The sequence below is a fragment of the Molothrus aeneus genome, chromosome 2 (genome assembly GCF_037042795.1).
Source record: "Molothrus aeneus isolate 106 chromosome 2, BPBGC_Maene_1.0, whole genome shotgun sequence".
In the NCBI taxonomy this organism is placed as follows: Eukaryota; Metazoa; Chordata; class Aves; order Passeriformes; family Icteridae; genus Molothrus; species Molothrus aeneus.
The window spans coordinates 48756871-48770512 of NC_089647.1; the positions used below are offsets into that span (position 1 = coordinate 48756871).

Below are 13642 nucleotides of genomic sequence, written 5' to 3' on the forward strand. Positions count from 1 at the left end.
ATGGTATATTCATCACAGAGTACAAAAAGCAAGATAAACAGCAAACACAGGACAGCTGGGAGGGCCAAAGCACTGATCAGTTGTAGCATCTGTACTACTGGGGGGTCTGGTCCCACTTCTGTTACTGGTGCCAAATGAGAGTACCAAGGGATTCACAGCAGCATTAAAACCATGCCTGCTGCCAGAGAAGAGGGCTTGCTGAATTCTCTGCAATGAAGTTTCATCTTTTTTGCTGGACTTAGACATAAGAGTTATTAATGTGAGACTCAAATGTGACTCTTATTTATTCAGGGTTTGCTTGCACTACTGCTAGTTCTTAAAAAGCATCTGTTTCAAATCCATTGGATTTGGGGCTTCTCAAATTATGTGATGCTTTCTGTGATGTAGTGGATGTCCTACTGCAGCATCTTCTGTAAGAGAAATTAACTCAGGATGGTGGCATTATAGATCTCATCACTTAATGCACCTGGCCAAGCACACGCCTCAACTGCTGCTATGCCAACAGTCAAAAATCATCTCATGCTTTTAAATTATCAGAAAAGAAACCTGGAGTGTTATTTACCTGCAAAGAGTTTCTACAAGGTCCTTGTCAAGAAAATCATGATCTTTCTTTACTGCAGCAATGTCAATGGGAAACTGGGAGTCTGTAAAAGGAGACACATTATTAAGATGACCACTTGCTACTCAAGTGAAAATACGTTGTCTACATCTAAATCGCTTTGCATGTGCTTGGTCACTGAAATCTAGTATGACCAGTTTCTCCCCGCTCTGGTTCCCTTCCAGCTGTATCTGTGACCCTTTCTTACACCATTTTGGTTTTTTTTTCTGTTAAAGGTATAGCTGAACGTCCACTGCATTGGAGTGACAGCAGAATCATTTCATTTTGGCTTTAAAAAATACTCAACTGTTAGCTGTTCATTTTAGCACCTTGCACAAATGGATGAGATCAGGGAATTACCACCACACTTATTTTACATGAGTAACAAAGTTTTCCCTTCTCATTACAGTGGCTTAATGAGTTATTTGTTAGACAGACTTTGCCAAAGCCCCAGAAATGTGCCTTTTGTTTTTAAAACAGGTCCAAATAACAATGATTTCAGACAGAGGGTTACTCAAATAACAGACAAAAAAACCCCCTCAAACTGAATTATAATCCCCAATATTAGCTAAAAAGCCAGAATAGTATGCTGGAAGCTGACATTTGCAATGAAAAGTGACACAGCTCTGTAACGGTGGGATGGGTTCCAGTGCTGTGGCTGCTCTCCAGACTGCTCTGCCATGCTTAGGTACCTCAGCAGGACATTGGGACACAGGAACTTCAGCTAGCATTTTCAGACACTACTGCTCACACTGACATAATAGATGCCTGTGAAAAGCACCTTGTTTTTGGAGACATAGTCTGTCTGGAGCACATATTGACTGCATGGGAACTGTTGGAGCCCAGCACAGGTTGTTTTTTGGAGAGAACATCCTTTTGAGTTAAGCAGGCAGCAGGTGTTCCTTTCTCTGGAGGAGTCACTATGTGACATACTCTGAATACAAGGCAGACACAAAAGTACTGCTGGCTACCCAGGGACTGTGCTGGATTCATATTTGTGTCAGTTTTGGTCTGGCAGGCTTATTAGTCTTAGTTCCTTGCTGGATTTAACAGAGCCTGCCTGCCTCCTGTGGACCACCTGAGCATCTCTGAATGTGCTCCTGCCCCCAGGCACCTGAGCAGCCCAACAGGACCCAGCACCTGGGCCCTGATGGAGCTCAGCTGGCCATGGGGGTGTCCTCAGCATCCCACTCCCTGCCATCCTCAGCCCCACACGAGGGGAGGGGTGGTGTCCGAACTGATTCCCTGCAGACTTGGCTCTGACCCATGAGGCTCCTTGGGCCTCGTTCCATGAGTGGATCTGTGCTGCCTCCAGACTCATGCTGACCCTGGAGGGTGTCCAGAGATGTTTGGCAGAGCTGCCTTTTGGCTAATAAGCCCAAGTGGCCTGAGCTGGGTGTCTCTGGCAGGGATAACATGCACTTTGGGAAAAACGAGACTCAGCCACAGTTTCCCTCTCAGCAGTGAGCTGGGAAGAGCAGGAAAAACCCAGCTCCAGTCCCCAAACTACTATGGAACACAGCAGCAGTGCAACCAAGCCCTGCCCTTGGGGACACTGCTTCCCTGGGCATGAACTTAGCTCCTAGGAAGGGGACACCACCATTTGCACTGAGTTAGCACTGAACTGTCAGCTTTTCTTACTTTGCAAATGTGAAGTGCAACTCAGATTATTCACTTTTGGTAACTCTGCAGAGTTTTCAGTCTTACTTTCAGCATGATCGAAATTTTCAATAATTTCTAGTGTCTTTATTTCAGGCACATTTCAGAAAGTTTTTAGAAAATAAACTCATGTTTTTAGATATTTTGTAGTCATTTTTTTAACCTTTGAGGTTTACACAAGCTATGTCCCCCCCTTTTTTTTTTTAAACTTCCCATGGTTACAAGGGTAAGAATCTTACTTTTCTTCATGCACTGGTATGACTCCAGCAGCTGAAGCTTTGTGAAGCATCCAGCTATGGCCATAACTCAGTCAAATGTGCAGTTGGCTGACTGCAAGCTCTCCTGGCGAGGGCCCAGTGCACTTTCAGAACCGCACAAAGAGGAGAAAGACCAACTTACCCTCATAGAACTGAGCATATTGGGGAAATCCAGCTGCACGTAACCAGTCACACGCTTCCTTTGCTTCGATTTCTGAGCAAAAAGAGGAAAGAAAACAGTTCACACTTTGTTATTTTGAATTAGAAGTTCTTTCAATTACAAAGAAATAAAGAAATTTGATAGGATCTTTTTGCTGTTACAGTACTGTCATCACTCTGAATCACACTTTATAGCATAAGAAGAGAGTCCCTCTGAGAAACCTGCCTGTCTCCACAGGACCCTGGGGTGCACAAAGCCACTTGGTGGCTGGGACCAAGTGTTAACCATCTCCTTGTAGCAGAAGTTGTTCAGCCACGTTTGTGGCTCTGTGATCTACCCTCCCCCAAGGGTAAGTTGCTGGCAAGAGGCGAAGGTGGAGCAGGGTGAAAATGGGGTGACAGGGAGCAGCACTGCGTTCTTTCCTGTTCTGACATTTCTTGAGGAGCAGAATGCCACATGAAATCCACGGAAAGCACTGCCAGGAAAACCCCAGTGCAGCTGTCATGATACTGAAGGGACAATTGCAGGGGCATCTCTTTTCTTACCAAGCTCTAGGGGCTCACATTCTGGAAAGCAGCGTGCTGGGTCCAGCTCTGCCCAGCACCTGCACTGCCTGTATATGCAGCTGGTCCCAGACCAGCTGGGGGAACAACTGAAAGCTCATCCACACAAATGTGGGGTTCAGAGGAAACCTGGGAAACATCTTTTTGCTGTCCAAACCTAGATCAGGATCTACCACCTGAATAGTTTTGGTTTACAGGATCAAAGTCAAAGCACATATCTGTACCTCTTACATTTGCAAAATACGAAGAAACAGAGTGAGCAGGTGTTAAAGAAAGTAGACATTTTATGTTGCTTATTAATCAACCTGAATGAACCAGTCAAGGGTTTTGGCCCATGTGGCTGTAAAATCTAGACAGCCATAATAACAAAACCCTAACTATAAAGCAAACAATGGAACTGGAAGAAGACGATCAGGCTCAGTTGCTCTTTTGCATATTTTGCCTTGCATGTGAAAAAAATTCCAGTTGTAAATTAGTTTTCTACTAAAATGCATTTTTATAGGTAAGACATGCTGTTGTGAACTTTTGCCCGTGTAATTCTGTTCAGATCACTCATTATACCCTTAATGAGTTTACCCACTGAAGCTCACTATAAAATCTGCTTTGAATATACTCTGCAGTGTGTGACCTGCACACATTTCTGATCCCCCAAAAAATGAATCACACCGGCAAATTTTGTAGCAGAAATCAAAATTCAGAATACAAGGTCTATGTATCAAAAGCTCAATATCCCAAAGACGATTAGACAGCCAGGAACAACTCCACAATGGTCACAATCATTAGCAGTGCTGAAAAGGATTTACCACCAGGTCTTCATTTGCTTTGACATTAGTTCATGTCAAGGCCAAAAAACGGAGTATGAAAGTACATTCAGTTCTTGACACTGCACAAAAGAATAAGCAGCTTACATAAAACGTGGCTCTTACTACAGCACATCTGTGCGCTGAAAGCACATCTCTATTATGTTCCAGTTAGACTATTTCTATTAAATGCTTGGAAAAAAGACAAGTCTTTATACTTTTTTTCTTTTGCTTAATTCAATCTCATGAAACACAGACAAATCAATCCCATTTCAAAATGTATTTTACAACTCAGAACAGCTGTACGTACATTCTAGCTTCATCTGGCCTGGAAACACAACTGACAGAGGCTGTGGGTGATGGAGAATGCTACCATTTAATGTTCTTATACGCTTATCATATTTCAATGTTTTTTTTCAGTTGGCTGCTCAGAGGAGCTTGCTGAGAAATATTCTTGCAGCCCAAACAAGATCTAAAAAATCTCAGGTTGCAATGGGTAATTATAGGGAATAAACAAGAAAGTAGATCTCACTCTTCTCTGAGGTTTTGATTTTAGTTTTTTGTGGTGGTTTTGGTTTGTTTTTTACTTCTTTTTGATGAGGTTGTTTGCAACACACTGTATTCAGTCAAATATAATTGACTGATTAACTTCTGCTTTCAAAACTTTGACTCTATCTCGTCCATGAAGGCATTTCTGGGGAGCATTCTCATTTTCTGAACGACTACCTTAGACTTGAGTAAGATTTGCTAATCTTCCAGGATACTGAGTTTCAAGACAAGTATCAGTTCCCGGTTCCCTCCCATATCTATCTTTCTGGTCTTATCCAGAGGACAGCAGGAGGACAGAAGTGCACCAGGCTGCTGGCACAGCCCAAAGCATGACTTTACTCATACAAGTGTGCTCCCACTGGCCAAGGACACCTGTTCCAGTCATTCCACTCTTGGTGCCTCCTACAGTCTAGGTGAAAAGGCACAACAAAGGATTCACTCCTCAGCAGACATCAAAGATGATTTCTACTATTTTGCCCTGGGCATGTAATCCAAGTTATAGTTCAAAATGCAATATAGATGCTTTTATTACTGCAATGCTTGAACAATAATTTGACATGCTAAGTTTAACCTTCTCTTTTTGTGCCCATATCCTAATATTTGCTTTTTCTTACTTCATAGTGAAACATTAGTGAAGACTTCTTTGGGAAGAGATGTGCAGAATGAAAAAGACCTCAGTAGAGGTGTCAATGGAGAGTGGTAGAAATACTTTTGGCAGTGTTGTCCCAGTTGTGTTCCCATGTCCAGGCTAGTCGGGGGGGTTGGATCCTGCTTTCAGCAGATGCACTGTCCTGGTGCAACATGGAAGGACTTGGAAACCCACATGTGCTCAGAGGTGGCACCAAGGCAGTTTGTAAACAGTACTGAGAAGGACTGTCATGGTGAGAAGAGCGATTTCAGAGAGGACATGGTTCAAGGCTGGCAGGAGGCACAGTTCCTCCAGCTCCTACCAGAAGCCTGTGAGCCACCACTGACCCACAAGCAGCATCTTCTTTGGCAGAACCAAAAAGGCTGCTTGCCCCAGCACACCTGATGGTGGGATTGTCCTTATGCACTACTGTTCTTTCTGCTCTGTGGCTGGAAAAAAAATTAGGCATAATTTGCCTACTGCTTTCCACCTGCTTGGGCAGCAGTTAACAACAATCATTAATAATTAAGGCTAGATAATAATTCAGTCCCAAATATTGACAACTGTCAGTATGTCTCACAGGACTAGAATTCTAAGGAGTTTTTTCAGTTTCTAGTTGAAGCTTGGAAGAAAACAAATTTATCTTTTCCATTTCATTTTTCTACTGGTAGTGAGTTATAATTCAGGGCAAAATGAGGAGGAAGGTTCAATCAGGAAATGTGACAAGTATTCAGAGCACAGCTGGGTCTTGGCTTTGAGTCTATCTTTAGTATTAAACAGGTTTGAGTTTGTCTCCCACAAACCGTGGGAGTGGGTGGCTCTGGCTGTTCTGGGGCTGAAATGGAGACACTTTGTCATCTCTCCTGCTCTTCCAACATTTTCTCTGATTCTTCACAAACTGATTTCTGTCCAACACCAGACTAGTAGCCAGCTACCACCAAAGGGGACATCCTTGTCCTGCCTATCCAACACCATCTGGCTGCTTCTCCTGCTTCCCTTTGTGCCACACCAGCTCCTGGCTAACCCTTCAGAGACCCAGCTCAACCCTCTAAGCTGGTAGAAAACTAACCTTCCAAAAGTGGTGGGAATGATCTACTGTTGGATTAGCAAACTGACTGAAATCCTCTAAGGGTTCTGTTTAACCTACGTTAGCTGCGTTTTAACAAGCTCAAGAAAGTCAAACTAATGGAACAGTCCTTCCCTCTTGAAGGAGCACAGGAGAACTAAAAAGTCTAAAAAGTCATTTGGTGAAAAGCTCTGTCAGGAGAAACTCATGTAAATAAATAAATTTTCTGTCTTGGAATCTTATTACCATCTACAAATATCAATGCTAAGACCTAGTTACTATAGTCCTTTCCTTTTTCTGTCTAGATATCAGCATTTCATCTTATTTCTGCCTTTCTGCCTTTGTCCCTGTCTATTCTGTCTTCTGTTTTGGTGTTTCTCTCTTTTTTTAAACTACATTTTTATTTAAAATGCAGATGTCCCTGTGCACAATGCAGTGAAAGATTAAGCAACTAGAATAAATAAGGTACATAATTACTCCATCTCTTGTGTTTATGTCAACTTTATGTGATAACCTTTATTGTTCACCTTCTGTAACAAATCACTGTTAATCCTCCCTTTAGTATTCCATCCTGTATTGCTCACCACTTAAATCTAATTTAGTATATTCAGAAAAAATATCTAGAGATGTTAGAGAAAATGATTAATCAATTAATTGGAAAGAAGTGCATTTGACTATGGAGCCACATCAGTGAGCAAGTGGTTAGTCTGGTTACATCAGCTTTTGGTCCTTGTCTTACTCTTTCCTGCAAGAGGAGGAAAACTGTTGGGATGAGTTTGTGCTGCATCTTCCAGAACAAAACTCTAGGCTACCTGGCATTCTAGGGTCAGTTTGGAGGCTCAGCTCAACCCAGGGTGGTAAAATGCCTTTTCGCTCAGGAATTGCCACAGATTTCTATGAAAGGTAAACCAGAGAATACTCCTGGGGAGGAAACACTGGTGGTGTCTTAGACCTGAGGCATGCTCCAGGCAGCTGTAGACACTCAGACAGCCCTGTCTCACAGGTCCTGGTACAACCCTTGTGTCCCATAAACCTGTCAAGTCACCAACAAGCAATGTCACCACCCTGATGTCTCCCCAGAAGAGCGCTCATGAGGCAGGATGAGTTCTTTGGAAAAGTTCAATCAGGCTGAAGCTGTATGAGAACAGCTCTAGCAGGTTTCAGCTTCTTCTTGCAGCTCAGTCTGAGATACTGCAATGGTTGCCATTACTCTCCTGGCTCTCTATCTCACAGTCTTTAGGATATTTATCTATGTTACTCTTCTTATTTCAAAGATGGGGATTTAAAGCACTTCAGAAGTACATAAAAAAGTTAGATGTGAGGTTGATGGGAATTAGATGCCTGACACTTATCTGGCCATAAAAATAGGGTTATGCCACTCCTCAGTTACCCTTAGAAATCTAGTCTGGACAATCCAAATTCCAAATTTCTGATATGTAAATGCATCACTCTACCATCCCGCAGCTACAACGTACCACTAAAGGCTGATAGGTTACAATTAAGTGGCATTTGCAAAGCTTCTTCAGAGCTCCGAAATTAGAGTGTAAGGGTACTAAACTGGAAAGAACATGAATATATTTGTAAATATGGAAAAGATGACTTTCCAACTCACATAAGAAATTCACGGCAAAACAAGAGCTCACACGTGAGCAACCTGGTCTAGTGGAAGGTGTCCCTGCCTACCTACTGCAGGGGGTTGTAACCTTAAGGTCCCTTCCAACCAATGCTATTCTATGATTTTATGATTCCATGATCTACAGCTTGCAAGGAGCAGGTTAATACCTTAATTGCTGTATTATCATCTCACTTCACTAATGCAAGCAGTTGGTGTAGAGCATGGAAAAATTAAAAACTTGTCATATTCCCTAAGGAAAAATCCCCATGCAATTTAATAAAGACAGACACAATTTTCAGTAACCTTTCATGCTTTTAGGTAGAGGTTTAATGGTTTACCTCATTCCCATCCACTCTGTAGGACTTTTCCAGAATAATTCCAATAATAATAACCCAACAGCAATTGTACCATGCAGCCATAAAATTACCATTTATACTCCAAATATATAATAAATAAAATAAACCATAAGCATACTATGAATTTATATGTTTTACTGCACTATGGTGCACACGTGCCAATAAATCCTGATAATAAGGTTTTCAAAAGTGGAATTTCATTGGAATTATTTTATATCATGCCATATAATTAGTGTTAGAGACAAGGTTATGTTTTGCAAGGAAGGGACAAATAAAACTGTCAAAGTGTTATTTTAATAGTCCTAAACCTTTCATGGAATATTGTGGTACTAGTAATATTACAATAAAATACAGACCTTTTAAACTACTGTGGCTGAATATAATTTAAATGTCAATAGAAAAAGATCTTTCTTGAGTAATTCCTTTATGTGTAATTCTTTACCCTTGGTGAGTAATAGTCAAATGTGTCCATTCATGCTCTGACTTCTTAGAGAGGTTGAAAGTGAGAAGCCTGATTATTTATGAACATGAAAAAAAATAAATCTTGTATGCTGAGAGATTTAAAGAGTGTGACTGTTTGCCTTGGAGAGCAGATGAATAAGGGTTATGCTAAAATGGTATAAAATCAGGGGTAATACAAAAATAGGATATTGGGAACTACTATTCACTCTACACACAGCCCAAAAGCAGGGAGATTAAAAAAAATGAAGGAATAAAAAAGAAGGAAGGCAATCTGAACTGATATTGCTACATGACACTGGTATCTGGAGACGAGTTGGAGTTGGAACCTTATCTGACTACTCACTGCTACCACCACAGATTTGGAGAAGAATTCTCCAGAAAGGAATAAATGAAACCAAGCTAAAGGCAGTGTTATGAAAAGGCTTTTTCCTAGTTAGACAATCAGCTTATACAGCTTGTCCTTCTGAGCTACTGACATTTCTCTTACTCATCCATAGTCTAGGACTGTATAAAATGTTTCTTTCAATGACTACAACAATTGTTTTGTTCTCTACTGCAACCAAATTCTGTACAGGACATCTGGGAGACTTCACATCAGCCTTCTATCTTCAGCAAGGCTGCATTTCCCAAGAAAAAACAGGTGTCTTATTCCAGCAAGGACTTAGGAAGCTACGTCTCCCTTCAGTGAAAGGATTATGCTGAATTCCTTTCCCAAATTAATGGGATACTGGTAAAACTGGTAGATCTGAGATTTATAGCAGGTTCATCAAGCACAAAACTTTACAGGTCTGGGAACAGTGTCTGTATTTGAATATTTTACATCTAGGTATCATCAGAGCTAAGGGTACAACGCAATGAATTTCCTCATGCAAATAACGAGGAGGTGGCTGTGCAAACAGCAACAGGGAAATCAGAGTTTGCAGTGCAGGAGAGACCTTTGAGCAATGTGCTACACTCCACACGCTCTTTAAGCTGAGAGGTGACTTGCAGGGGCCACCAAAGCAGCCAGCACACCAAGACAGCAGGCATGCAGGGACGCAATAAAGCCCTTCGGAGTAGGAAATGTCCTGAGGGACTTCTACTTCAGAGCAATTAGCCACTCTATCAGGCAGCCATTACTGTTTCTGAAAGTCTAGCATAAAATCGACTCCCTGGGGAATTCTCCCATTATATAGACTTCCAAGGGAACTCCTGGTAACAGGGTCTACGGCACAATCAGGCATCTAAACATAAGAATGCAATGAGATTTGGACACCAAGTGGTTTAAACATTTGAACGTTTCAGACAGACATAACATTAATAACACTGCAAGAATGTTTAACAGACCCAACCAATGCTGAAAATCTCATCCATGTTATATGGTTCAGTAATGTGATAAAAACAGGAGATTCAGGTCTTCATTTGAGCTTATGCTTGAGATTTTTCTTGTTCCTTATCATCATCATAATTCCTATTTACTGCTGGTTTCCTTTTCTCCTTTTCTTTCCATGTCTTCCACTCTGAAGTACTTAAAACTAACTTTCTGTCATTCATTTCTCTGACATCTTTGCTAGCCACTGTTCCACATGCCCACTCAGTTTATACAACCTTACTCCACACTAGTTTTTTGCCGTCTTCCTTTCAAATTCCTGAAACAGGATTTTAAATTCCTCCTAACCCAAAAATCTCTCTCTATCTTCAAGCATCACTTCAAAGCCACTTTTCTTAGCTTACAATTGATTTGTACAATGCAGCACTTTGTGATGACACTAATAAAACAATAGTTTGCAACCCACATCTCATCTTGAGGCCCTTTAAACAGTTATAAAAACTGAAGAGAAAGTTATATATGGGGATCACTTCATCCCTGGGTGAAATGCAGCTGCATTAGGATGAAATGTGGCAGCTGCACAAAAGAATGCTGCAGCAGTTTATGACAAGAAAAAAGGAGAATGCTTTACCCAGCTGAAACCACTAACAGGATTTATGAGATAGAATAAATTTGCATTATATATATATATAGAGAGAGAGAGAGAGAGAGACAGAGAGAGCTGACAAGGACATCAGGCTCTCCTCCCTTTAGTCTTAAGAAAAATACTCTGGTATTGCTAATGGACAAAAGTGATTAAGAACTTGGTTCCCTTCACATCCTCCTTCTTCCCCATTAGGATTTATATTCTTTATCTTGCCTTCTGACAACTCCCATGAGTCTTGGCTTCATATAGACTTGGAGGACAGAGTACCACGCACCCATTCTTCAGTACAACACTGCCCATCCCACCTACTTGGCCTGTCATTCAAAAGCTGAGAACTGCTGACTTGAGAATTAACAGAGCTCTTATACATGAGCACTGTATGCCCACTGAAAATGTGTTTGGATAATGGTCTGGAAAACGTGAGTCTTTAAGGACTCTAATATAAAGTATATAGTATTTTTAATGTGGAAGAAACACTATCAAATAGGTAGAGAAGAGGTAACAATCTCATCTCTTGAGATCGACTTCAAAACTTCTGGTGATTCCTAGAGTCACTATGAGTTAAATTTTGAAAGCAGACTCTTCTTTTACAAGTTTCTGGCTTTGGATTCCCAAGCTAAGAGAGCTAGGCAGCATCTAAACTTCCATGTATTATGGACCAAAGGGTGGCCTGAAGATTGGAACAGCTGCTGAGCTCACATTGAATGTGATATTGGAAATACTGTGTCCAGCTAGTATTTAGAAAACTTCTTGCTCCCTGGATGTGTTATAAAGTGATTTTTGCAATGTACCATTGCTAGTCCAGTACCTACGGACATTACTAATAACTAGTCAGTGAAACTGCAGCTATATGCACCTATTCATGCTGTATATGTCTGTTATATATTCTTGTCATGTATCTTCTACTGAATCACTATTGTTGAGGAGTGAAGAGCCCAAAGACTACAAAGCAGCTTTGCAGAAAACAACCTGGGTGCCTGGTGGAGACCAACAGAACACGAAGCAGCCATGTGCCCTTCTGCCAAGGAAGGCAGGCAGCATGCTGGGCTGCACGAGGAGGGGTGACAGCAGGTGAAGGGAGGTAATTCTTCCCCTCTTCTGACAACTGGTGAGGCCACATCTGGTGTGCTGCATCCAGTTATGGGTTCCCCAGTAAAAAGGAAATATAGATTTACTGGAGTGAGTCCAGAACAGGGCTACAAAGACAATGAAGGGCCTGGAGTACCTGAGAGATGAAGAAAGGCTTGAGAGAGCTGCAACTGTTCAGTGTGGGGAAGAGAAGCCTCGGTGGAACTTCATCTGTGAGGACAAATATCTGAAGGGAGGGTGCAAAGAGGGCAGAGCCAGGATGTTCTCAGTGGTGCCCAGTGACAGGCAATGGGCACACACTGACACATAGAAGGCTCTCTACATCATGAAACACTTATTTCCTGTAAGGGTAAGCAAGCACTGGTACATTTTGCTCAGGGAGCTGGTGGAGGCTTCATCCTTAGAGATATTCAAAAGCCACCTGGACACAGTTGGCTATAGGTGGCCTTGCTTGAGCAATTAGGTTGGACAAGATGACCTCCAGATGTGCTTCCCTACCTCAACCATTCAGTGAGTCTTTCAAGAAGTGTGTAAAAATAACCCTGAACTCACCCAACAGTAAGGAGGATGATATCTCCACCAGCAACATCATACTTTCCTTAGCAAAGAATTTCAGATGAAGACTCGCTGCAAGCTCCTCTACACCTCTTTTCATCTTGAGGAAAACTAGCACTATTGATTTTTGAACCCAGAAAGTCACAGGAAGGGCAAGAACAATGCTAAGGAGAGGAACAGCTAATAGGAAGTATATATGTATCAATTCCAACGTGCCACTACTGGAAACTTGCCATAACTTTATACTTGGAATTATAAGTGTTATTATCTTTGTAGCTGGACCAACTCTCTTTTATTAGATTGCTAATACTTTAATCACTAGAGCAGTAAATTCTTCAATCTGTACACAAGGTATGTTTCTTCACTGCAAATAAAGTGCCCAAGGTGTTTTGTCTGGTGCTCTACCCTTGAGATCTGGTTTGAATTTGGATGCAGCAGATGGACCCCACTACATGTAGCTTGCAGCCACCCTCTGTCCTTACAAGGTTTTGAAAAATGTCATCTCTTGCAAGGCTAGGGGAAACTTCCAGACAGCCTGAACTCAAGCAGCATACAAGATGTCTCTGGAGTGCCCTGACATTCAGAGGGCTCCCAAGAGGATGTAGTGCTGGTCTGACCATTTGTTTTGACTCTCATGTGTATTCATAACTCCAATTAAATACAAAGATTTAATGTCTCTAGAAATCAGGATTTTCAAACTCAGTATCCTAAACAGGAGGTCAAGTTTCAGACTTCAATGCCTTGCTTAGATTTTCCACAATACCCAAAGCGGTTTGCATGTGTGCAATACTGAAGTTAATTGGTCAGACAGTAACTGGAGCTCAGCAGATGAAAGGCACTATGGAATGCAGGGAATGCTTCATTTTATAATTTGAATGAAAACGTAAACAATACCCCAAAAGATAGATGTTGTCATCATAAACTTTCTTTCTGAATTATGCAGATAAGTAGTATAAAACGTAATTCCTTATCTACATATTAATTATTCTTTGATTATGCCCTTCATGTTCTGGAGATGTTCAAATTACATACAGGCAATCAGATATACATCAGAGAAACTCTACCCATCTGAGGTGGTCTTCACGCTGTGAATTTATATTAAACACTGAACATTAATATGAAAGTAACTCCCCTTGGAGATAATACTTTGATGTATTAATAAAAAAGACTTCACAGTTCTGTTTATCATGAATTAAGATTAGAACATTTTCTTTTGCAATTCTGGGTGAGATGAGTAATTTGTAGTGCAAGGAACACTGATAAAACACAGCACATAGAGCAGAGTTCAAATATTCAAAACTGAGGTCCAAATCCATGTCTGCAATGCTGA

General features: G+C 41.3%; 1 protein-coding gene across 4 annotated transcripts in view; it reads right to left on the reverse strand.

The window, feature by feature from the left end:
• Window positions 1-13642, reverse strand: part of STARD13 (StAR related lipid transfer domain containing 13) — a 141258-nt gene that overhangs the window by 34469 nt on the left and 93147 nt on the right. For 3 of the 4 annotated variants that reach the window (XM_066544899.1, XM_066544898.1, XM_066544900.1), the window contains exons 2-3: window positions 2657-2728; window positions 563-644 (exon numbers count right to left, since the gene is read on the reverse strand). In XM_066544899.1, coding sequence (XP_066400996.1) covers window positions 563-644; window positions 2657-2728 — 154 coding nt within the window. Of the gene's footprint in view, window positions 1-562; window positions 645-2656; window positions 2729-13642 lie in introns of those variants that run through there. The other variant, XM_066544901.1, reaches the window with a different exon arrangement.